Source organism: Pleurodeles waltl, chromosome 7 (assembly GCF_031143425.1).
Source record: "Pleurodeles waltl isolate 20211129_DDA chromosome 7, aPleWal1.hap1.20221129, whole genome shotgun sequence".
NCBI lineage: Eukaryota > Metazoa > Chordata > Amphibia > Caudata > Salamandridae > Pleurodeles > Pleurodeles waltl.
Window position 1 is genome coordinate 1,435,890,805 of NC_090446.1, and position 25,398 is coordinate 1,435,916,202.

At 42.6% G+C, this 25,398-nt stretch overlaps 1 protein-coding gene across 2 annotated transcripts in view; it reads left to right on the top strand.

Annotated features, from left to right (window-relative positions):
* The window catches only part of LOC138246451 (putative methyltransferase DDB_G0268948), a 232,465-nt gene that overhangs the window by 48,923 nt on the left and 158,144 nt on the right, over positions 1 to 25,398 (top strand). Inside the window, exons 2-3 of one of the 2 annotated variants that reach the window (XM_069201067.1) lie at positions 13,363 to 13,439; positions 20,357 to 20,467. In XM_069201067.1, the coding sequence (XP_069057168.1) occupies positions 20,357 to 20,467 (111 nt within the window). In that variant the 5' untranslated portion in view covers positions 13,363 to 13,439. The remainder of the gene's footprint in view (positions 1 to 13,362; positions 13,440 to 20,356; positions 20,468 to 25,398) is intronic. The other variant, XM_069201066.1, reaches the window with a different exon arrangement.

The following is a 25,398-nucleotide window of genomic DNA, read 5'->3' on the forward strand; positions in this document are numbered from 1 at the left end:
AAGGGACTTACAGGTATATTAAAGATGCCAAACAGTTGTAAGGCAGTCGCTCCAGGTTTTAGGGGATAGAACGTATGCACTTTAGCAAAGATTAGCAGCGGTAAAGTGCATAGAATCCTAAAGCCAACAGAAAGTGGGTCAGAAAAATAAGAGGAGAAAGGCACACATTTTGGACTAACCCTGCAAATAAAGCCATTTCTAACAGAGACTTACAGCTAACCAAAGTAGATTTGGTTTCTGTTCATTAAAGTTCAATCACTGTTGCAAAGCATATAGGCAGGTGCCTAAGTGGTGCTCACTAAGTTTTTCAAATTTAAAGGATGGCTAGACATTTTACTTTTAATTTAGTTTTTTATTCAGAAACGAATGCAGTCCATCTCTATTCAGCAAAGATTTTCTGCAAAGTACCTAATTCTCTCGCATTTATCACTGAAGAATCTTTCATGGCAGCATTATTGACCTAAGCCCAACTAGCAATTTTAACAGTTAACATTCATCATCCATGCACAGCAAAACATGTCATTTGAACCGTACACAGTACACAGTAATACAATAAATCATATCAGTTTTTAGAAGAAATTAAGATGTGTTGCTAGAGATCAATAGATAAACTGAATGCATTTTCATTTAAACTGACATCTGTCCTTTAGGCATTAATTAGGATGCCAAGGCCATGTTCATGAGCACCTGGCAGTCTTGTGCATAAACTGCTGACATCCCGAGTAGTCTTAGCTACTGAAAAAAAGGGGAGGTGCTTGCATAACAGCCAACAATGTCATCTCCACCTTTATGTAGAAATAGGACAGAACAACTAAACACCTGAAGGGGATTTGTGTTTTATTCATTATTAACACAAAAGTACACAAGCACGATTAATATATTGTTGCGCCTCTACCTTTAGGGTTGTTATGAAACCTGATGACATATACATCTATTGCCACCAATTCTGTCTGTACTGTCCCAACTCATTGCTTTCATTCAGACCATCTAAATAGTTTGCCACAGAGAGTAGCTGAGCATTAACCCATTTAGTGTGGGTGTCGGCCAGGACGCCCACACTACCTCCCTGGTGCGGGTCCCGACCAGTTGACGACACCAGGGAGGGGGTTAAAAATCCTCAGGTACGTTTCATCCGAGGATTTTTTCTTTTTTTTTTTAAACCCGGGAGACACAGAAGATCTTCATGGAAGATAGATATATCTATCTACATAGATAGATATATAGATATAGATCTCTCTCTCTCTCTCTCTATATATATATATATATATAGATCACTTTTGTCAATGAATGTGTAGTTTCCCTAGGGGCTGCAATCGGCCCCCAGGAAAACCAGAGCCACGTATAAAAGTGATCTACATATATATATATACATATATATATATATATATATATATATATTTGCCACCAGTTGTCTTGCAGTTGCACCTTGCGTCTTCAAAGCAAAGCACATACTTCAACTGACACGTTTCAACTGTAGCTTTTAGGCAGCAATAAAAATTCTTGTGATTATGTTTCTGCTACAAAAGGATTGGTCTTTTGTCTAGTGGCAGTTTTGGTGCCATAAAGAAGTGCAGAAGGTTTATACGCCTACTGCAAAGAGCAAATCAGTATTTTAGGTAAATAGCTGAGTACATTAGTAAAGTCAGCCATTACCTGTGCTACAATACAAATGAAATGTATGTGCGGGCGGCTATGGAGAGATGAAGGGCACTTTTGCTATGTGGTATTGAGGGAATCCAAGGAGTAGGACATGGGAGTTGGAGCACCAATAATGATTGTTGGACTGGGTGATAGAGGTGCTAAACACTGTGACGATTGGTGTGTGACAAGGTGTTTTTTGAGTGTCTTGAAAGAACGTGCTGATTGAGGGAAGAAGCGCAGGTAAGGTTACCTCTACTGTTGCATGTATCACACAAACACCAGCGATTTTGTGACTGTCTATGTAGGCTAGTGTTTTAGAGCAACAGTTTAGCCAGTCGCAGCAAGGATGGCATCTTGTTGGATGTCTGCTGCTCAGGCCCTCACTCGGGTTATAGAGGACGGCTCTGACATAGGAAAAGAGACTGAGACAGCAGATACTGAGACAGAATCTGAGGGATAGGACAATGGCGCAGACTCTGGTAGTGATTTTTCAGTTGGAGGAATCTCATTCGATAAATCCTTTTCCAGTAATTATGAGGGAGGTGATGAGGATAGTCCTGCTGTCCCTTCGCAAGCACAGTCTGTGCTACCTGTCAATAGTGGGTTAGCCCAACCCAGAGAGCAGGTGAATGCGGCAGCAAGCACACAGAGAGAGTACTCTCTTGGGAGCTCCTCAATTTGGTTCAGCGCCAAATTCCACCGCCCAAATCGTATTGTGGAGATATCAAAATTATATATCACAAAACAAACTGGTTTTGTAAGGCAGGCATCTGTGTTTTTGGTCCTGGGTTCGGCGGCCATATAGGGAAACATACTAAACCCAGAAACTTCTGGAAACTAGACATCCGGGGGAGTCCACAGAGGTGTGACGTGTGTGGATTCCCCAAAGTATTCCTATCCAGATACCCTGCAAAGTTGAAATGTTGAATAAAAACTCTATTTTTTCATGCATTTCTGTCACACAAACTACAGTAATATGCTGGGATCCATAAAATTCCTACCACCCAGTGATTCCTCACCTGTCCTGATAGAAACACTACTCCACTTGAGTGCCTGCATCAGGAATGGATCACCCCAGGGTCAACAGTTGCCTCATGTAAGGACCAGCATTCACTGTTGTGTGATCTATTCCTGTCTAAATTTAAAAAATGCACAGGTTTGGTAGGTTTCCGGAGGTGCCGGCTGAGCTAGAGGCCAAAATCCAACAGCTAGGCACTTTGAAAAAACAGGTCTGTTTTCTTTAGGAAAATGTGATGTGTCCACATTGTGTTTTGGGGCTTTCCTGTCACGGGCGCTAGGCCTACCCACACAAGTGAGGTACCATTTTTATAAGGAGACTTAGGGAAATGCTGGGTGGAAGGAAATTTGTGGCTCCTCTCTGATTCCAGAACTTTCTGTCACCGAAATGTGAGGAGAAAGTGTTTTTTTAGCAAAATTTTGAGGTTTGCAAAGGATTCTGGGTAACAGAACCTGGTGAGATCCTCACAAGTCACAGCATCTTGGATTTCCCTAGGTGTCTAGTTTTTAAAAATGCATAGGTTTGGTAGGTTTCCCTAGGTGCCAACTGAGCTAGCGGCCAAAATCCACAGCTAGGCATTTTGCAAAAAATATCTCTGTGTTCTTTCTGAGAATGTGATGTGTCCACGTTGTGTTTTGGGGCATTTCCTGTTGCGGGCGCAAGGCCTACCCACAAAAGTGAGGTACCATTTTTATCAGGAGACTTAGGGGAACGCTGTGTGGAAGGAAATTTGTGGCTCATCTCAGATTCCAGAACTTTCTGTCACCGAAATGTGAGAAAAAAGTGTTTTTTTGGCCAAATTTTGAGATTTGCAATGGATTCCGGGTAACTGAACTTGGTGAGAGCCCCAACTTGTATTCCCCTAGGTGTCTAGTTTTCAGAAATGCACAAGTTTGGTAGTTTTCCTGAGGTGCCGGCTGAGCTAGATGACAAAATCCACAGCTAGGCACTTTCCAAAAAACAGCTCTGTTTTCTTTGGGAAAATGTGATGTGGCCACGTTGTGTTTTTTGGCATTTTCTGTTGCAGGCGCCAGGCCTACCCACACAAGTTAGGTACCATTTTTAGCGGGAAACTTGGGGGAACGTTGGATGGAAGGACATTTGTGGCTCCTCTCAGATTCCAGAACTTTCTGTCACCGAAATATGAGGAAAAAGTGTGTGTCAAATATTTAGGTTTGCAAAGGATTCTGGTTAACAGAACCTGGTGAGATCCCCACAAGTCACTCCATCTTGGGTTACCCTTGGTGTCTAGTTTTAAAAAATGTGCAGGTTTGGTAGGTTTCCCTAGGTACCGGCTGAGCTAGATGCCAAAATCTACAGCTAGGCACTTTGCAAAAACAGGTCAGATTTCAATGTAAAAATGTGATGTGTCCATGTTGGCTTTCTTATCGCGAGCATTAAGACGACCCATGCAAGTGAGGTACCATTTTTATCAAGAGGCTTGGGGGAACACAGAATAGTAAAACAAGTGTTCCTTCCAAATGTAAAACAATGTGTATAAGAGACTTCTATTTGAGAAATGCCCCGTAATTCACATGCTAGTATGGGCACCCCGGAATTCAGAGATATGCAAATAACCACTGCTTCTCAACACCTTATCTTATGCCCATTTCGGAAATACAAAGGTTTTCTTGATAACTATTTTTCACTCTTTATATTTCAGTAAATGAATTGCTGTATACCCAGTATACCCAGTATACCCAGTATAGAATGAAAACCCATTGGAAGGTGCAACCGCTGGGTACTTAGGGATCTTGATGAACCTACAAGCCCTATATATCCTTGCAGCCAGAAGAGTCCAGCAGACGTAACAGTATATTGCTTTCAAAAATCTGACATTACAGGAAAAAGCTACAGAGAAAAACGTGGCGAAAAATGGCTGTTTTTTTCAGCTCCATTTCAATTTTTTTTTTATTTCAGCTGGTATTTTCTGTAGAAAAACCTTGTAGGATCTACACAAATGACCACTTGCTGAATTCCGATTTTTGTCTACTTTTCAGAAATGTTTAGCGTTCCGGGATCCATCCTTGGTTTCACACCCATTCCTGTCACAAACCAGAAGGAAGCTGAAACCACAAAAAATAGTTAAAATGGGGTACGTCCCAGTAAAATGTTGAAATTGTGCTGAAAAATGTGTTTTTCTGATTCAAGTCTGCCTGTTCCTAAAAGCTGGGAAGATGGTGATTTTAGCACTGTAAACCCTTTGTTGATGCCATTTTCAGGGAAAAAAATACAAGCCTTCTTCGGCAGCCCTTTTTTCCCATTTGTTTTGAAAAAACATTTTTGATCTATTTTGGCTAATTTCTTGGTCTCCTCCAGGGGAACCTACAAACTCTGGGCACCTTTCGAATCCCTAGGATGTTGGAAAAAAGGGACGCTAGCTTGGTGTGGATAGCTTATGTGGACAAAAGGTTATGAAGGCCTAAGCGCAAACTACCCCAAATAGCCAAAAAAGGGCTCAGCACGGGGTGGAGAGAAAGGCCCAGCAGCTCAGATGTTAAGGAGCTGACTTTCATTGACTCACTTTCCATACTCACATACCCATTGCAACCATAAATTATACATTTCTCCGCTGTTTCATTCTTCAGAATTACCAAGGGTGCAGCTCTGTTTAAAGGTTGAGGGCAGTGGACATGAGGTTCAGCAGAGAGGATTCCCTACTGTACACATCAGCACAGAACGTCCATTGAGAAAACTCATACTTATATTTAATGCCTCAAAGAAATATCATTTGAGAAAACATCATTTGATCTCATGCACTTTCAAAATACGAAGCAGGGTTTAATAAACCATATACATTTAATAATATGTTTTTCAGTATATAGAACTGGTACATTTACCTTGGAAGTATTGAGCAGGAGAATGTCCACATGAGACATAGAAAGGAGAGATAATGTTGTCTTGCAGAGATGAGTTAAGGTTAATATAGTGCCCCCAGACCTTCCTTTACACTTAGGCATTAATGAGACCAAGACATGTAATGTTTTTCTTTTTTTATTTTACTAGTCTCCATTTTATTCAGTACAAATATGAGGACTGTTGATTCAGATGTAAAGTTTTAAGAACATTTCTCAGTTCTCAGATTATGAATATACCCTATAATCTGCAAACTCTAAATGAGACCCTAAGATTTTTTTTTTAAATGTTTTTGATAGTTTGGGCAAAGGAGAATGAAGAGGGTCATCTACCACGGTTTCAATCATAAACCAGAACTTAAAGCAGATGTTTTTGTTTTAGTACTTCACGAACCCATGTTATGTGAGAGAATACTGTTGCATAGTTCTACATTCTTAGAGTATTGGCTATGCAAACATCTAAATGTGTTTTTAAGAAAACATGTACTTTTCATATTAACTTGTTGTGCCCACTACATCAATGTTCTTATATTTAACTTTTACAATAAGTAGTAAAATGTTTTTACAGTCAAACTTTATTTGCTTCTGAGCAGTATAAAAAGCCTAAGGCCCCACTAAACAAATAAAGACAAATAACAGCCTACACCATTTTCCCTAGCGCACTACATAATGAAATCCACTCTATTTCAATTTTAAATGACTTAGATCATGATGATGTCTACTTTATTTGCAAAATCTATTGTCAAAATTAAAGCAATTCTTTACTGAATCAAATCACTCCCTTTTAGAGTCCTGAAATGTGTTTTCTTGCAGTAAACACTTAATGAAGAGAAAATGTGTGAATTAAACAAAAGGGTGCTGATCTTCATTTAACAAATATTTTCACACAATGAGATATGCCTAGATCCCAGCAGAAACCATGCTGCAAGAGTGTCTGCATTGCTTTACTGCGAGTAGTAAATCTGGGAATGTGCCAAAATCCATAGATGGATGCCTGGAAACCTCTACAGCCCGCACATGGAATGCCTTCCCAGGGCAGAGTAGCACGAGGCAGTTCTGTGGCTCTATGTGGCATAGAAAACTCACTTAAGGCTTGAGTTGCTATTGCAGCACCCTGCGTGTCACACGGGCAACAACAATTCTTTCATAAATCTGGCCCCAAGTGAGTATTTTTGGTGGAATTCCTCTGGGCAGAGTTTCGGAATCCACTAATCCTCCAGATCAATCGTTGTTAGATCGGAGGTTGACCACATAATATCACTAAAGAAGGCTTCAGACCTTGCAAAAGATGTAGGAGACAGATCTGAGCTATTTAACCTTAGCCACCATGCCTTTGGTGCTTGATCTCTTTCGAGTTGCACGATAAGATGTGTGAGAAAACAGGGCTGATTGCAGAGGCCCCATAACTTTTTGCCCCCATTTTCCTCTTTTTGCTGGTGTTTTCCTGACTTTGATGGTGCCCTGGGTACTGCTAACCAGTCCCAGGGCCTGTGCTCTGTGTAAAATCAATATGCAAATTAGGCTAATTATAATTGGCTAAGTTAACCTACCTATAAGTCCCTAGTATATGGTAGGGCATGTAGGTTTAGGGACCACAGCATAGGTGGTGCACACCTAGGTGCACTGCTGAGGTGCCCAGTGTCATTTTAAAGGCAGGCCTGCTTTGCTGGCTGCTTTTAAATTAAAGCTATATGCAAATTCGACTTTGGAATTAAAGGTACTTCCAAAGTCTTAAACTACCTTATTTTTACATATAAGTCACCCCTAAGGTGTGCCCTATGTGCCCCTAGGGCTGGGTGCCATGTAACTATAAGCAGAGACTTTATAAAAATAGATTTATAAGCCCTGGTGAGGTAAAAACAGCCAAATTCGTTTTTCCCTCATTGAAGTAAATGGCCTTCATAGGCTAGAATGGGCAGACTTTATTTTAAATTTTAAAGTCTCCTTAAATGTTACATACCAAGAATTTGGTATCAAATTAATTGTTGTAATAAATCCCACAACTTCCAGTTGTTGGATTTAATATAACTTGTCCAGGTAAAAAGTTTAGACTTTACCTAAAAAGTTGCCAATTTCAGCTCTGCATTGTTTTTGCTGCTGTGCTCTGATTGGCCAGCCTGCAGCAGCTTCTGCCAGGCTGCCTTGATGAGGTGTGAAGTGGCCAGGCTTCACACAAAGGAATGTGCTTGGGGGAGAGAATCTCCCCTCAGCAGATGGTGAGGCAGGAAGGGGGAGGGCTGCCAAACTGGTCTTCAAAGGCAGAGAAGGACATTTGCAGCACCCAGCAACACCCCCACATCCTGCAACCCCAGACAATTAGGTGCCCCCTTGATTAGATTAGGAGAGGGCAGGAGAGGGGTGTGTTTATGATTTTTAGCCACAACAGTGGGTGGGCTCAGCCAGATGTAACCTCCAAAAATCAGATTCATCCATGTTGGATTTTTAGAGACTGTTGCCTTCTGGGATGGATTTTTGCCACACTTCCCAGGAAGTGGTCATCACAGGGGGACGACCCTGTCCCTGATTGGAGAACCAGGGCCCCCCTGCTTTTCACCCAGGAGCAAGAATAAAACTGGCAGACCTGCCCCCACACCTCAGATCCCCTCCAGAATTCAACAAGAAAGGAACTAAAGAAGAAGAAGGACTGCCCTGCTGGACCCCTGGCCTGCACCTGGACCCTGCACTCAGAAGGACTGCACCAGCTGCACACTTGGGCTTCACCACAAGAAGGACTTTGCCTGGCTTCAACTGGTTCAAGGAGGGACTCCCTGTTTGCTACAGGTGAAAAATTGCTAACCAGAGTCCCCTGCACCAACTCCTGAAAGAAGCGACCAGCTGACCACTGCCCAGTGGCCAAAAAGGAGTTTGCGCCAGGTGCATTCTGGGAGTTGAAGTCCGCACCCCCAAGGACCATCACAGAACTTCTGGACCCTTGGGGTGAGCTGTGGACCCCAAAAGAACCTTGAAAGAACATCTGGGTGAAGCCCCAGAAGTTTGGAAAAGATTGGAGAATTTTTGAAAAAAAGCTCCATAAAGTGACCGACCCGAGGCGGGAATTCTAGCCGGCTTGCCTCAACCGCGACCCGGCCTGACTTCGTGGTTCGTCCCGGTAAAGAAAAACATCCAAAAAAGAGACTAAGTCCGAACGTAAAAAGTTGACCGGGACCTCCCAGCCATCGTATCCGAGAAGGGCTCCATGGACGTCGGATCAAGATCCAGGTTTACCCCGGTCGAAGGATTTTCATCTCGAAAAAACGACTAAGTCCGAAGGTAAAAATCACCACCGAGGAAACCGACTTCGCGTATCCGGGCAAGGGCTCCAGGAGGTCGGATTCAACTGGCAGGTTCGTCCCGGGGAAGAAAAACATCAAAAAAGAGACTAAGTCAGAAGGTAACTTTTTAACCGAGGCCTCCCGCGACTTGTAGCCGAGCAGGGCTCCATCGCGGTCGGCCTGAAAGTTTGACTTTGCCCCGGTCCTGGTGCAACCAGATGACCCGATTGGCGCTTTTTGTTTCTAAGCGCTAGAAAATAATAATACTTTAAAAATTCATATCTCCGGTTCCCCTGAACCGATTTTAATCGTTTTTGTGTCATTTTAAAGATAAAAATATAAGCTATTGTTATAAATTGGTTTTGGATTTTTAAACTGTTTCCTGTGTTTCATTTAATCACTGTTTTGTGATATTTGAATGCTTTACACTTTGTCTCCTAAGTTAAGCCTTGACGCTCAATGCCAAGCTACCAAGGGTAGAGCTGGGATTAATTTACTGAGACCTAACTGTACCTATGTGGAGGTTAGTGGCTTGTTGCTAGGTGTAGGTACCTACCTGCCCTACCAATAACCCATTTTCCAACAAGATGCATGCTAGGCATTTTGAAAGAGGCAATTTAAGTTGATGCTGGCTCCTCTAAAGGGCACTCGTCGTTCGACTTCCAGGATGTGGTGCATTCTGTGCTTAGCTCCAAAGTAATGTCATTCTTCACATCCATCCTCCAAACAGAGGTGCATATTTGAAACAAATCATGAGTGGTGCATACGCTATACTCAGGGCTAGATTTACAAATATTTTGTATCAAACTGAAAAGTGACGCAAACCAGCACAAAATGTTCATTTTTTTTTATTTACTTTCCACATCAAAACTTGTTGTGCATTAGAAATACCTACAAGTAATGCAAAACAGCTTACAGTGCTGCTTTGTGTTACTTAGCGTCAAGGGTGCATTACATGGGTGGTACATGTGCACTCCTATGGAACCATCCATGCTTTTTGATGAAAAGTCCTAACTTCTAAACAGTTGAGACAAGGTCTTTGTGTCAAAAATGAACACCACTTGAAAGCAGGGGTTAAAATAAGATATGTTTTCATTTCTCCTTTCTTCTCCTTCTTTACATGTGTGCTGCACTGTTCAGCACACATACACAGTAGGACAAGTTTTAAAAGATGTCTAGGCATTCTATGTTATACTTGAAGGAACTATTACAGGACAAAACCTATGCTAGACTCAAGCATACACCCTTGCAGTGGGGTGCAAAGGTGCATGCATGGCAATTGGCAGCACAAGTCTGCACAGGTGAAAGGGAGAAAGGAGGAGAGAGCCAAATCTCTATAGAGATGATACTTCTCCTGCTCTTTCCTTCTCTCACAAACAGCATAGCATTTTGGCTTCTGTGCTGCATTGCATGAGTATTTAGTAACTCTAGCTTGAAAGATGTGAGAGTGCTGCTCAAGATAGGCCTTTGATGAAAATATGTTTTTCATACGTGGTGGCTTTGAAGGATTTGAGGAATTTGTGATGGTCTGAAAGTGATAGGGATTTGAAGGGTGACCAATGTGGGATGCAGTGCTATGGTGTGGGTATAAGAGGTGAAGAAGGCTTGGTGTTGTAGATGTTCTGTTGAACTTCTTTATATTTCACAGAAGAGACTAATGGCATTCTACCTGTCCGTGCAGTGCGAAATAAGAGGGTCAAGAAGGAGATTGATGAAGTACTTGGTTATTTGCAAGAGTGTTTTGCTTTTTTTAACAGCTTCATTCATAATGTGGGCATAGTAATTGGCTTCAGCTGATCTGATGAGTTGCCTGTACGTAACACTTAGAGACTTCAGTTGCATTAGGTCATCAAGTGTTCTGATTCTATTCCACTTTCCTCCTGTATGTGGGTGTAGCATTTGATGAGATTAGATTTTACTTGATAGGAGCTTGTGTGGTTGCCAGTGAGCAGGGGCTCTGTCCCATGGATCTTAATGGCACTAAAATGCCCAAACAGGGTACTCCATTGCCCTACCCATTTCTCATCAACCCACGGTACAGTACATTAATGGCAAACCTTTCAGCCCTATGCTCAGGGCATTGCCACACAGCAGTCATGCAGTCCAGTATTATGGTAACACGTGTGCTGACTAGTTGTAGCCAACCCTTCAGATCCCCAGCACATCCAATTCGGTCCCTATTTGGGCACCCAAAAGAAATAACAGTATATTCCATCTGAGTGGCAGGTTACAGCAGGAATCAAGAAGATACCCCAAGATACGAAGATGCAGAAATTCGAAGATCTACCACAATCTTCAAGGATCCTATGTTTGAGAATCTAGACCTACCCGGAGAGTGGTCATGTGTTTGGATTTCATCCTTGTTGATGAGGAAGCATCTGCTTGCCCTCTTATCTTCACGTGTGTTCCTCTGCTTCAGTCGTGCTCTTTACCTGTGTTCCTCACTGTCAGCCTGAGACAGAGCTCCTTTCTGCTTAAGGGTCATATTGGAACTTCTTCTGCACAATCACTTCAAAGAATACCTTATACCTTCAGCGCTGTCTTCAATGGCCTCAGATTATGGATTATGTAGGGAGAGTTCTGTTTAGTTGGTTGGATTGTGAAACATCTGTTGAATTCTTGAACTGTCCATTGCAAATCCATGCTGGAACTCTAATGCACCTTTGTCTCTGTCCACTACCTCAAGTTGTAACGAATTAACAGCTGTTTACAGGATATGGAAATAGGAATAGTTCTTACTGACTGCCTTGGCTCTAGCAAGATAAAGTTTAAAATAGCAGAACACCTGCAAGGGCCTCCATTTGTCGAGACAAACTGTGTGATTACAACCCGATGATATCTCTTGCATGTCATCTAATATATTCCCATCCCTCTCTGTTCATCTTTGTTGTTGGTATCACCCACTGTCTTGGATGTGTTCAGCACTGCCAAGAGGAAAGGAGTGTGGTAGATTTCCACATCATTGGCACATCAACACTTGGATCTGCAGGTGAGATGGGACTTGAGTCTGGAAGCCAGGGATGTCTAGGTCGTAGAACAACCTGAGCAGTTGATTGAAGTAGAAAAGAGGCTTAAAAGTGATGTGGCTTTCTATAGAGTTGGGAAATGCAAGTGATGAAGCAGAAAATGAAGGTTTTGATTTATTAACGCATAAACGTAGTGTGAAATAATCATGTGTGACATTAACCGAACTAATAAAGATTGTACGGGGACAAAATGTGCCCTCAGAGTAGTTTGCCAACATTTATACGCGTGCTTTATGTAACGTGGTGTATTAGAATTGCACTAATCCGACATAATCATAAACGTGTGCTACGATTTGCTTGTTTGAAATGCGTTAGCTTAGCATTATTTTAGAGGAGGCTTTGGCCTAGGGGCCTGGTCTCACGGTTTAGATGCTCGTATTTTTCCAATGTGCTATTAAACGTGTATTTCTGCTTGAAGCTGTACTTTTCCACAGAAACTGTTCACATGCTTATCTTAAAGTTTCGTGCCAGCCTGGCATATTTTCCCTTTACTTCAAGGTCGACTTGCAGGTGCGGACAATGGAGGCTCTGAAAGTGAGCTAATTGGTAGACAATGTTGCAACTTGCGTACCCATCTCCAAGGATAATGTATGCTTAAGTAAAAGCTTGAGAACTGTCGTTTTTGATTGGACAATTTGAAGCTAACCTATGAACCCTCCAATGGAGACCCTACTGGATTTGAACTGTTGTCTATAAAAACCAGGTGCACGAGAAGAAAGTAGCCATTACCAGCTCGATACCCGCCATTTTGCAGACTTCGTAGCTATTATGGCACACTTTGCTGCAACGCCATTTGGAGAGACTTTGATGCTTTCTCTAATCGAGAGAAAGAGACTTTGATGATTCTTGCCCTAGAGACTTTAACTTTGATCCCTTTGCATGAAGTAGTAGTTTTACCTTGCCGCCGTGAGGCAATTGCCCGTCCACCCTGCCCCTTTGTCCCGTCCCATGCTGATCGAAGAACGGTACCTGTGAGACGAAGACTTCCTTGTATGCTGATCGTAATTGGTAAATATGAAAGGAAATTGTAAAATTGCATTGTGTTTCTTTTAGGTAACCAACTGCTGATTTTGATAAGAGCCCTAGCTAGGAGTTTTTCTAAATTTATGTTGCTAAATTGTTTTTGCATGAAGTCCCACATGCCGATGCTAATTTGAAGTTAGATGAGGATTCCACATGTTGCACGATGCAATCTGAGATCTTGTTATGCTGACTAAATGTACGCAATTAGTTCATTACAGATTATCGTATTAGTGCTTTGCATTGCTATTATTGAATGCCTTGTGATTCAAATGCTACATAGATTACACTTGTTTCGACGTTATGGACAGCTATTAATGTTCATTTATGTTTATCATTTGGTGTTGAGACACATCTATATCGTGCTAGCTTTGTTAATATAGGGAAATAAATTCACTAACTTTGCAATAAACTGGTGTGGTTATTCCTGACCGAAAGGTCAGGGTTCGCCGAAATGTATTCTGGATTAATCGTTAAGTGTTATGTTGATCAAGGTATTGCTTATGTTCGTTATTGATTATTGATTTCAGGAAATTGATCGATTAAGAGTACAGAGAGTTCCCACTTAGTCAAAAGATTCATCGGCCTAAAGAGCGTCCGAACACAGGTAAATTGTTACTACGGTTCGCTCTATCACAAGTGAAACCCTTTTCTGTGGTGATGGATGCTGTTAAATGAAGCCCATATGTGTGGCTTCTACTTTTAAAGATGGTTTTTGTGAGAAACCAGTTATAACACATTTTGTAGTGATTAATGCTGTGAAACACAGTGATATCACTTTCTTTGAATGTGGCTGCTGAAGAATGAGGTCCTGATGCTTGGCTTCTTCATAGGGTGAGTTTAGGAGGAGGTGAGTGGTGTCACTTCATGCAAGGAGATGTAGTAGTGTTGTTGCCTATAAAGATATAGGTCTGATAAAAAATAGTGTTGGCTGGAAAATAGCTATACAGTGATATCGCTACCTTTGGTAATCCGTTGGCTCATCATCACCGCTATGGAAACCGTCCTCACCATGCACTCTATACACTTAGGAGCCTGATCGGTCCCCGGTCCACATTTCATCTTAATCAAAGGACTTGACACCATTTGCACAAGACTCACCCTAATAGTCAAAGGACTCACTCAATTCTGGCACTTGCTCGGACACCTGGAAAACACTACCATACTTCTCCATACTCCCCATGCTCTCCTGACACTGTACTCAGTGACTGTCCGGTTCACATGTACACAGCCCTTGCATTTCCTTAAAGAGCAGATGATATTGTTTTCCGGTCTCCTCCTTCTAGAAGGACGCTGAATAAAAACAACCTTTGCTTTTTTACTTTCTAGCCCATGCTGTGCAAGACAGCATGTTACTCAGCTGCGGTTACCCACCGCTTTCCCTTTTCCTCAAAGGGTGGTGGGATCAGTAGGCTCCATTGCCCACACCCTACCCTATGACGTGGAGGGAAAGGGCGGGTTACCAGGCATGGAACAAAGCAGCACAGACGTCATTCTGAGATGCCTGGCAGAATTTACAGTGCATGTGACGCTATGCAGCATCCATTCATCCACTGAAGCGTGTGAAAGGACCAGCCAGAGTTTTGTCACTGTAGACTCAATCGAGGCAAATGTGGTGCCTGGCATGGCCTCAGCTATCAGCAAGCCTGAAGGACAGATACCATGACCGAAGCTGGGCTGAAAAATTCACACAAATAAGGTGCAGCCCGGGCAGCTCATTTATAGAAAAAAAGTGAAAAGTCGATTCTCTTTCGGGTTCGCTCACCCTCTTGGATACTTTGTAAGTGCTGATCTCTCTTTTCTCCAGCAGCTCTGGGTTCAGTGCTAAATCTGATGTTATGATGATTAATAATGATGGTTTTATTTCTACATGCTCCACTGCACATTAACTTAATGTGATCTGCAGGTGAAATAAAACAAGCATTAACAAATCCAATTAATATAGCTTTCCTTAGTCAAACACTTTGAAACTCAGTGGGGTATATTTTCTGTATTTGTGTGTTAATGCGTCAGTGAATGATCTTGAGTGGTCTTGAGGGTTGACTGAGTGGGTGTGTAAGTGACTTGAGTAATGACATGGGGAAACAATCTGGATGGATGAATATGAGTATGTAGGTGAATGGAGGAAGTTGAGTTAAAGTGAGTGAATTGTTGAATGCAGGTGGGTGAATGTCGCTAGGTAGGTGAATGCCAGTAAGTGCTTAGGCGAGTATGAGTAGATGGGTGGGTGTATGTGGGCATGTCAAAGTGGGCTGGCAAAAGTGAGGTTAAGCAACATGAAGTGACTGAAATGCAGCACACAACCCATCAATGAAGTATCTTAATTAAGAGAAATGCAACAGTTGGGGGGGTGAATGTGCTTCAAGAGAATGTGTAGGAGGGCGGGGGAATGAGAGTGTGTAGTTGGGTGTGTGAGTAGACCTAAAAGTGATAATGTTGAATTTATAATGTGAATATGGTGAGTCAAATCCTAGTCCCTATTAGCAGGGTCTCTGAATGCTCACTGGACCAATGCATCCTCCCCAGAGATTTGTGATTCAATCAATGGTTACGGGTTTGAATCCTGGCAGCCTTAGTCATCCTTTTATGCTGCAATGGTCAATAAAATAACAACTGTTGACCTTGTTGTAAGAATTAATATATGTTACTCTGATCCAACTTTTCCAAGGATAAACTTGTTTTCCACACACACATATTTTGGGTCGAACAAACCCTCAATCTTTCTGATGCTAGCTTTCTTCTCTCATTGGGACCATGACTACAACTTCTGCTACTGGTAAATAATAAAGATGCTTGATCTTCAATTTAAAATTAATTGAAGAAGGCATTCTCATCGCAGAGCACTGTTGTGCCTCTGCAATTATAACATACATTGTCACAACACAGACATATGGAGTCACAGCCATTCACAGACAGATATACATAGGAGTAGGCAAGCAAACAAACATTTACACCTAAATAGACTTACACAAATGTGTGCACATTCACACATCAACATAGACAGGGAGGCGCACATAGAGAAAAAAAAACAGGCACAGACATATGTACATGAAAACACCCAAGAGAATTGGCAAGGCATTTGACTTATTTCATTCTCAGACGATAATTAAGTGCATGAAAAAATGCCTGACATTGTGCCTGAGTCATGACTGGGAAAGGCGTATCAGTGCTCCAAGATAGCTAAATCGCTGATCATGTAATGTTGCATATGCAGATACCACATGCCAGCAATGATCACTTCCTTCACTGATGTGTAAAGAGTGAAACTGGTTGAAGGTCAGTTTGCAGTGAGGCCTGTCTGCTTCTGAAAAGTGGACATTTAAGAGTGGAATGACTTATGATCTTGCAGGCCCTCTTGTCTGGTGCACACACCCTTAATGGTGGTCCTGTTCGCTTGGCCAACCAGGAATTCATTAAAATGATTAATGCAGTTTCCTTCAGAAATGCTTATTAAAAGTAAGTCATTTTGATTAATTTCTTAGTTTAGTACTGCAGGAAAATGCCCAATTTTACCCAAATTTTAAAAAAAGGAATCTCAGGCCAGACCCTCCCCAAACCCTTCTTAGGACTATCATTTTTGCTCGTTATACTCACTCACACAATGCAATTCCATGCATAGACTTATGCCCCACCACTTTTTTAAATCACCAGCCGCCACAGTTCAGTGTTACGAAACCCTATCCTACTAACATCCTCAAACAACTCATCAATAAATGACTGGCAGCTCACTTCAGTGACAACCACATACTGGACCTAAATGAGCCCACAGGTCCCCTAACGCCTGCCCTGACCCAGGCATTATTTAGCGCCATTGTTTATGCCCGCCTACCTCCTGTGCCCCATTTTTGTACGGGAGAATAAATCAGGCGCTAAGGCCATAGAGTCATTTTTTGCTCAGGAACGCCTACCTTGCATATCATTGACACCAGGTAGGTTTTCACAGTAAAAAAATGACTTTAACTCTATAACTTTGGCACCAGACGTGTCTAGCTCCAAGGTATAAATATGGAGTTAAGTTTGCGCTGAATTAGCGTAAAAACAATGACGCTAATTCAGCGCAGAGTATAAATATGTCCCTAAATGTCTGCAGCTCAACTCAGACAAGACAGAGGTGGGAAGTTTCCAGAAAATACGTCTTGCTGTGGATGTGTCCTGGTCGCCACAACTGGGACAGACACAAAACCAATCAGTAAGTAAATGGAGTATGACTTGAGACTGTAATTAGTTAATTAATTCATCATTCTTTTGCAGGTCAGGAAGATTTATATCCTATATAAACTCTTAAATCAGGCCATAATCTCCTGCCAGTAAATCCTGTGATAACTCCATCATGGAGATAAGGATTTCCTGACTGGCTGGCCCACACCTAAAAGTATGCAGGCAGATAAGAATTGAGGCCTTTTCAGCCGATGAAGCATGCCAGAGACCAGTGAGAGTAAAATAGCACTGATGGTTGATGCTCAGCTATTTAAAAATCCATGCCCATATTTGTGGGTTTTTCACACAGGGCAGCACAGCAAGCCATCTTGATACACTGCCCTGCATGAAAGGGAAGGAGTAGGCATGTGCAGTATCTATTGCATGCAGAGCTTTCCTGTTCTTTTCTACTGCACTAGCACCATTTTAGCAGTCTAGCACCAACACAGGCACCCTTGCACCGTGCTGCAAGGGTGTCTGCATTGTAGGCAGGATTGTTTTATGCAGGAAGGGACACCTTCCTGCACAAAAACAATCCTGGGAGGCTTGTTCCCCTTTCTATTTGTGCTGCAGAACGCAGCACAAATAGAAAGAGGAAACATCAAGGAAAAATAAAGATATTTCTTCTTGTTGAGCCTTCTTTGGGGAGGTGTACGACTTAGCTGTATCTTCAGGTTCATCCCCAGGTTGACGCAACTGTGGCACAAAGGGCTCATAAATATGCCCTTCAGTAAGCAGGAACCGGTTACTGGATGGTCTGGTCTATAACACATTTTACAGTGCACTAGAGTGCAGCGAAATATGGGGTTTATAAAGCAAGTTAGAACAAGACTAGCAATCTAATAAACATAGAAGTTGCGATATCATACAGACAACAGGACAATAAACCAGTTAGTATTAACTCCCGGGTTCCAAAGTATGTCATAGGCGAAAAAACATTAAGTAAATCAATGAGTTTGTTACTATTCTACTGGTGAAGCAAAATTAAATGTTCTAAGAAAGCATTCAACATAAAAATAAACTAAAAACATGTATTGATATAATCTGTAATCAATGCAATGAATAAGGAAGTACTCCTGTCGTAATACATTTTAGGGGTCATTCCAAGCTTGGCGGGCGGCGGGAGCCGCCCGCCAAGCGGGAACCGCCAGAAGACCGTACCGCGGTCAAAAGACCGCAGCGGTCATTCTGGGTTTCCCGCTGGGCTGGCAGGTGACCGCCCGCCAGCCCAGTGGGAAACACCCTTCCACGAGGAAGCCGGCTCCGAATGGAGCCGGCGGAGTGGAAGGGGTGTGACGGGTGCAGTAGCACCCGTTGCAAATTTCAGTGTCTGCTAAGCAGACACTGAAATTCTAAGTGGGGCCCTCTTACCGGGGCCCCTGCAATGCCCATGCCATTGGCATGGGCACTGCAGGGGCCCCCAGGGGCCCCATGACACCCCATACCGCCATCCTGTTCCTGGCGGCCGAAACCGCCAGGAACAGGATGGCGGTATGGGGGTCGGAATCCCCATGGCGGCGCAGCAAGCTGCGCCGCCATGGAGGATTCCCCTGGGCAGCGGAAAGTCGGCGGTACACCGCCGGCTTTCCGTTTCTGCCCGCGGCTGTACCGCCGCGGTCAGAATACTAAAGGAGCACCGACAGCCTGTTGGCGGTGCTCCCGCGGACCCCGGCCCTGGCGGTAAACGGAATGACCGCCTTTGTTTCCTAAGGAAGTAAACTCTAGTTCTTGGAACTATAGGATAGGTGTTTTTTTAGATGGGCAACAATCTTTGTAAGGTCAAGGCAAAGCTCACACAGTGATGATTGTGAGAAGGAGTACTAGGACTCGCAGTAATGAAGATTACCAGTAAGTAACCAGGTCATCAGGTAGTCACTACTGGAGACATAAATTGCTGCAGACAAACTCAAGGCATTTAGATGTATAAGGGTTTCATCCATCAATGTATTAAAACAGAATGAAGTCTGGTTGTTCACTTGAAACCTCTGCCACCTGGGAGTAAATGGTAGTATGTGCAATAGTTTTTATGAGCAAAGTTCAAATGCTTTAATCTTGCCATACTATGAGTGAACATATGTAAAGAACATCCTAGTTTTAAAAGACATGCAATGGCGCTTATTGGTGGATTTAGCGAAGATAATAGACTCTGGAGAGATGAATTCTAACAAGGGAAGTGTTCTCCAGAGTTAGTAAATAGTATTATAGAAGTGAAACTTTTTTTCTTCTGTATTTAATGAGGGATGTATTTATTGATAATTTATGATAGAAAGTGACTGAACTATTGTTATTGGGACCCTAGACCAAATCCATCATCTGCCACATAATCTGCAGATTTTAACAAAAACAAATGTTTCTACCTCAAACGCTTCGAAAGTTACTAAAAGTGCAGCAACACATTTTGTCTCATAGTGGAGGGCCCTTTGCAAATCAGGACCCATCACCTTTTTGTTGCTCATCGCTGCGTTTGGGTATTAAAATGGTACTAACAAGGTGCAACCAACGCCCATACAGTTTTATGAAGTTTAAGAATGTTGAGATAATTAAGTAATATTACTTCAAAATGTGCCATATTATGCTGCATAATTTGCTGTTTCCCACCACATAATTTACTAAATGCTGCCGCATAACTTGACCCTCTCAAGGTGCATAATTCCTATGGCCCTGCTAATATCTGTGACATGGCATACACCTCTTCACTTTGAACATATCCCACTTTGTCTAACAAGCTAAGACGAGCAATGTATACTTCTCAGCTTCTGAGCCAAGTTCTCTGCGGCAGACTGTGCAAAGTAAAAGTAGTGGATTCAGATATCTAACCCAGCTCCTGTGAAGACGGGAGTAGCAAGCCTTAGCCTTTATTACATACCCTCAACTCACTAAGCAGTGTCATAACAAAGGCCTCGAAGCCCCTGCAGTGCGGGTCCCCCTTCCGAGCTCTAGGGGGCCCCCTCAGCACAGAACTCTGTGCACTGGCAGCAGGTCTCTGACTGCATCCCTAGGGGAGGGGGCCCCCGCCTGCTCCTTTGCAGGGGGGCCCTCAAGTTTCGTTACGCCACTGCTACTAATAGGTGTGCATTGACAAATCCCTCCAGTTTTTTTCTGACACAGCACAGTGCTGCTAGGCAGCGCAAGTGCATGGCTAAGCTATGACCTGGAAGTCCTGAAATCAATGTAGCCCTACACCGTGGAGTAAGGGCTAAACATATCACCGATCCACACTACAGTACCATCATATAAGCAGAGAGCTCTGCCAAAACTCTTTCTTGCATGTACCCAAAAGGGCTAGAACTATTGGCTTAAATATTGCCTTTTTTCTTTGCACTGCAGATGCCTCGTCGATTCTTTGAAACAAAGGAGCACGCGTCACTCTATCAGAAATGCATGATTCGGGCGCCCAAGGAGCTAATCAGTCTCATCCTCTCCTACCTGGAGACGAAGGTAAGAAGAACATTTAGAAACCCTAATTTAGTCTAGAGGTTGACGCTCACATTGGCTGTGGCCGTAAATAGTCACGAAAAAGTGATTTTCATCTGGATTATGCTGCCTAAGAATTCTGAAATCAAAAAGCAAATGCTTGTACAAATTAAAAAACTTTGATATCTGATACTACAATAGATGCTTTAGAACTCAGGGACAGTAATGTCCCATGAATGGTGTGCAGCCATATTCCCTTTTCGGTGTGCGCATCTGATAGTATCTGGTATCCTGGTTTTTGTTTTTTAGCCCAAGCCTCATGCTACTCTAGCGTGTGTGTAAACGCCTAGACCTGTTTATTGATGTGACTGTGGCCCTGGATCCGTCCTGGACCTAGAGCACGTGTACTCGCAAAAATGTTCCTAGGGGCCACAAAGTTTGGTCTGTGATGTGACCGAGGGCCGATTGCTGGCAGCAGTGGAGTTGGGCGAGTTTTTTTGCCAGAAAGGTGGGTGCAGAGGAAATAAAGCATATACATCTTGTGGCAGAATTGAACAATGAAAAACCAGAAAACCTAGGATTAATCCGGGCTTCCTCACTTTACCAAATTGTGTGGCCTTAGGCGATTGTTTATTTTGCTTTCCCTCCTTTTTTAATAAAATTATCATATATAAAAGGACCTCAAAATACATGACTGCAGGATGGATGCTGTACGAATCTTTTCCTGTGTTTGCTTTAACAAAGTATAATGTTGTTCATGTATAAAAAGAATCCAGGCCATCCAAAGAGTGCACATCACAGCTAACATGCCTTTTATTGCACTCTTGGCATTGTTGTCTGGGTGGGGAGAAACATTTATGTTTCTAAAATCATGCTCAAAAGCTATCACTTTTAATTAGTACTTCTACATGCAATCATATGATATAATGAACTAAGGTGAAATGATTCTCCTTGCTAATGAAATACACTTTTTGAATTCTATAGACATTTTTAAACTTTACCTGCAAGATAGCTTGAGAAATGAAGGTGTTCCTTAAGTAAAGCTGTAAAGCGGTGCACAACTCTCTGGTCACTTTCTCTATTTTTACCATTAGCTAGTGTTTAACTAAAAGCATGTAGGTTTATTTAACAATCTTTTTAACATTTAGTGCTGAGTCAAATATAGAGCAGTCCTGCTCTGTTGTTGACTAAGGTGCCAGATATTAGGGTCAGGAGGCCACACGTACGTCCAGGCCGTACTTTCAGTATCAATGAGCTAGAGGGTGCACCAAGTGTGCTTTATTTAATGACAGTGGACTACCATTCTTGTTAAGGATACTAACATATAAAGTGATGGTTGCAGGATACTGTGTTTCAGTGGAGATACAGTCATAGCCAGACATGTTCCTCTGCTACAAGCTAGACCCGATCCCCTTTCACTAACATCACAGTGCATGTGCTAGTATGTATGTGGATAGTTAATGTGGTAAACGCAAAATGTGTGTCTGAATGAACCAGAGTGAAGAAGGCCTGTGAGTTCTCTTTTGCAAACCCTTGACTTGTTCATGTGCACACGATGGAGGTGATGTTACTTTCCCAGACATTGGAAGTGTATTCCAGACTGGAAAGAGGGAGCATAAACATTGAATTGGGAAAGAAGAGACAGTCTTTCTCTTGGTAATTCAATGAGATATTGATTAGTCTTTCTACATACAGCAATTCTGTGTAGAGAACAGCAGCAGCTCCAGTATAATTTCCTGAAAGTGTCAAGAGTCCTTTCCTTTTCTATTGCCTCCTGCTCACTCTCAGTGAGGATCTAAATTACCAGATAAAAAAGGCTTCCATCTCTTTTTGCTTCTGTTGTGGGTTAACCAACCTGGAAACAACACCCTATGGAAATCAGCCTGAGAAGAACATATGAAAGGATAAATGATCCAAATCAATTTTAAAAGTGAAGATGGAGGAAACACATCTGTGGTCCGTGTATATGTATAAAAGTGGAAGCTGTTGACGCACATTTTGCTCTAGCCTTCCTTAACCGAACAGATGGTATCCCAGAGTTCTACTGTTCAACTTGGGCTGGTTTTTGCCAGACAGCCAGCTTCTCAGAGGTGGGGGGACATCACCTGGAGTGTGATCTAAAGGAAGAACTGCCTTGCCTCCCTGCTGTGGAACACTTGGAGATTACATGCCTAAGGGAAGAAGAAAAGATCAACTAAGTATTCAGTATTTGCTAACTATAAGCATGTAGAAGAGTGGTTGCTGAGGGTCTGACCACTAGAATCTCGCAAGAACGTGACTGACATGCTTAAATCTCAGAACCTGTCAACCCAGTTGTAGGTGTGCAGAAGGGATCACCCTGGCAAAACATGCCTGATTCAGTTCTATGGCACTAACCCAAAGTGTGCACTATTGTACACCAATTGACATAGCCCATTCCATTTACACAAGGGTACCCTAGCAACGTATGCAGCTGAAGAATTAACTATCACCAAGGCCCTGGACCTTGTCCAGGTGTATCAGAATGGACTTAGAGTGGTTAGCCAATGGCACTTGCCTAGAGTGAGACCGAGCAAAAAATGTCAATGTATTTGAAGCTGCTACATCGAAGAATGTTTCTAATATGTGCCTGACGGATCATGCAGCTGCCTGAGATGTGGCTGTTTGAAAATTATTGCTGCAGCTGAACTGTTAAGCAGCTGAAAGAGGCCTCAAATGTTGCAACCCAGTACCTGGACCAAAAGGAAATTGCATTGCCATCTAGACCCACTGGAGGTCTTCCTAACAAACTGTTGAATTCACCAATGTCTCACCAATGACTCACCAATGTTTAGCCAACTCACAATGTGAAGAGACTTGGAGGAGGACTTCTTATCCAAAGACTGGGAGGTGTCTGACGAGTTGAGGGATACTCTAAAAGTGCAGAGGCAGACTTCAGATACCTTGGAATCAAGGTTACAGCCACCAGCAAGACATTCCAGAGACAGACCCTAAATAGGTTGCTAGAGGCACTGCGGGCCATATGGGTAGATGGCGTACTCTGACACTCAAGCTTCTGGGCAGGGCTGTCCTATATAAAATGACAGCTCTTCCAAATGTTTTATATGTACTGCAAAATATCCCACTGGAGGTGCTGGAGGCGTACATAGGCAACATAGATGAGGAGTTCCCATGATTGCTGTGGAACAGTGAAACCACTAGGATAGCCCTATAGTCACTCTATAAATTGTTGGACAATGTTATCATTGCCCTCCTAGACCTTAGATTGTACTGTAGGACAACTCAACTTTAATTTATTAATGAGTGGGGATTTGCCCCACACAGCATGCTCGCTAACTGATTAGAGAGAGCCAGGATGACACCATTTTTATGGTGTAAGAAAGTCATTTTTTTGGCCTTGATCACCCACAAATATTTTGATTGATATTGGTGGTTGCTGACTCAGGCTCTGCACTGGGCACTGCTAACCAGTCCCAGGGCGCAAAAGGTATATGCAAATCAGGCATAATTATATTTGCCTTTGACAACCTACCTATAAATTACTAATATATGGTAGGGCATGGAGTTAGGGCACTCACGTGTGCATTGCTGTGGTGTCTCAAATTAACCCCAAATACGGCTTTGGAATTAAAAATACTTCCAAAGTCTTAAACTACCTTATTTTTGCATATAATTCACCCCTAAAGGTCTACCCTAGGATCCCCTAAGGATTGGATGCAGTGTAAATATAAGCAGGGACATTTTAAAAGATGTTTTATAAGCCTTGGTGAGGGAAAAATAGCAAAATTCATTTTTCTCCATGGTAGTACATTATCTCCATAGGGTAACATTGGGAGGCTTTTCTGCTAGAAATTAGCTAAATATTTCATGTTTGGTATCAAATTACTCGCTAGATTAAATCCAATAACTTGGCAATGTTTGATCTTCTATAAATAGTAAAGGGAAGGCGTTTTAGAACTCTTTCTGAAATATACCAAAATCAGCCATGTAGTGCACTTTCCTGATTGGTCAGCCGCTGAGGTGTGAAGTGGCATGGGCTGAAATAAAGGAAGCATCTTGTGGGAGGAGAACCGCTGTAGCAGATGCCAGGGTAGGAAAGGGTATGGTGGACAAATTGATTTTCAAAGGAGGAAAAGCCCTCCGGGACAGAAACCAGACTACTCCTCTAGCCAGATGGTAGCCCCAGTAATTAGATTAGGAGAGGGGCTGAAGGCGGTGTGTTAGGAAAACTTAGCCACACCAGTGGGTGGGCTCAGCCAGATGTAACTTCCAAAAAGAGATTTTTGAAGAGTGTTGCTTCCTGGGATTGATTTATACCACACTTCGTTTGAAGCGGTTACCCTAGAGTCACCCCAGAGGGTGACACCCTCCATTGTACTCGTCAGGAGTACCCCCCTGCTTGCTAATCCAGTAGAAAGGATACATATGGAGGAGCTGCCCAACAACTCAGATCCCTGCCTGTAAGAAGAAGAAGGACTGCTGTTGGACTGCACAAGAGATGACTGCACTTATAAGGACTGCACCTGCAGCACCCCCAAGGCTTCACAACAAAAGGACTTTGCCTGTCTTAAAGGATAAGGTGTGGATTCCCTAATAAGCAACAGGTAGAAAAGTGCCAGAGGGGCAACCTGCAACATCAATAACAAGGTCAACTCCAGCTGACAAGCTTTGCTTGGATTTTACTTGCATTGACTAGATGCATTGTGGGAGTTCTAGTCCCAGACTCCAAAGGGTAAACCAGAACTTCTGAACCTTGGGGTGGGGTCGTGGACCACTTTCCTGCTTCAAGAAACACTTCTGGTGGTAAGTGTAAAAGTGTTACATTGCTGGCTGCTGGAACTCTTAACTTTGTCCCAGTCCAGCTTTAATGTTACTTTTACTCTTGAAAAAATCATATCCCTGGTTCCCTACATTGGATGTTTGTCAATTTGGTGTCATTTTAAAGATTAAAATGGTTCCTATCTTTATAAATTAGG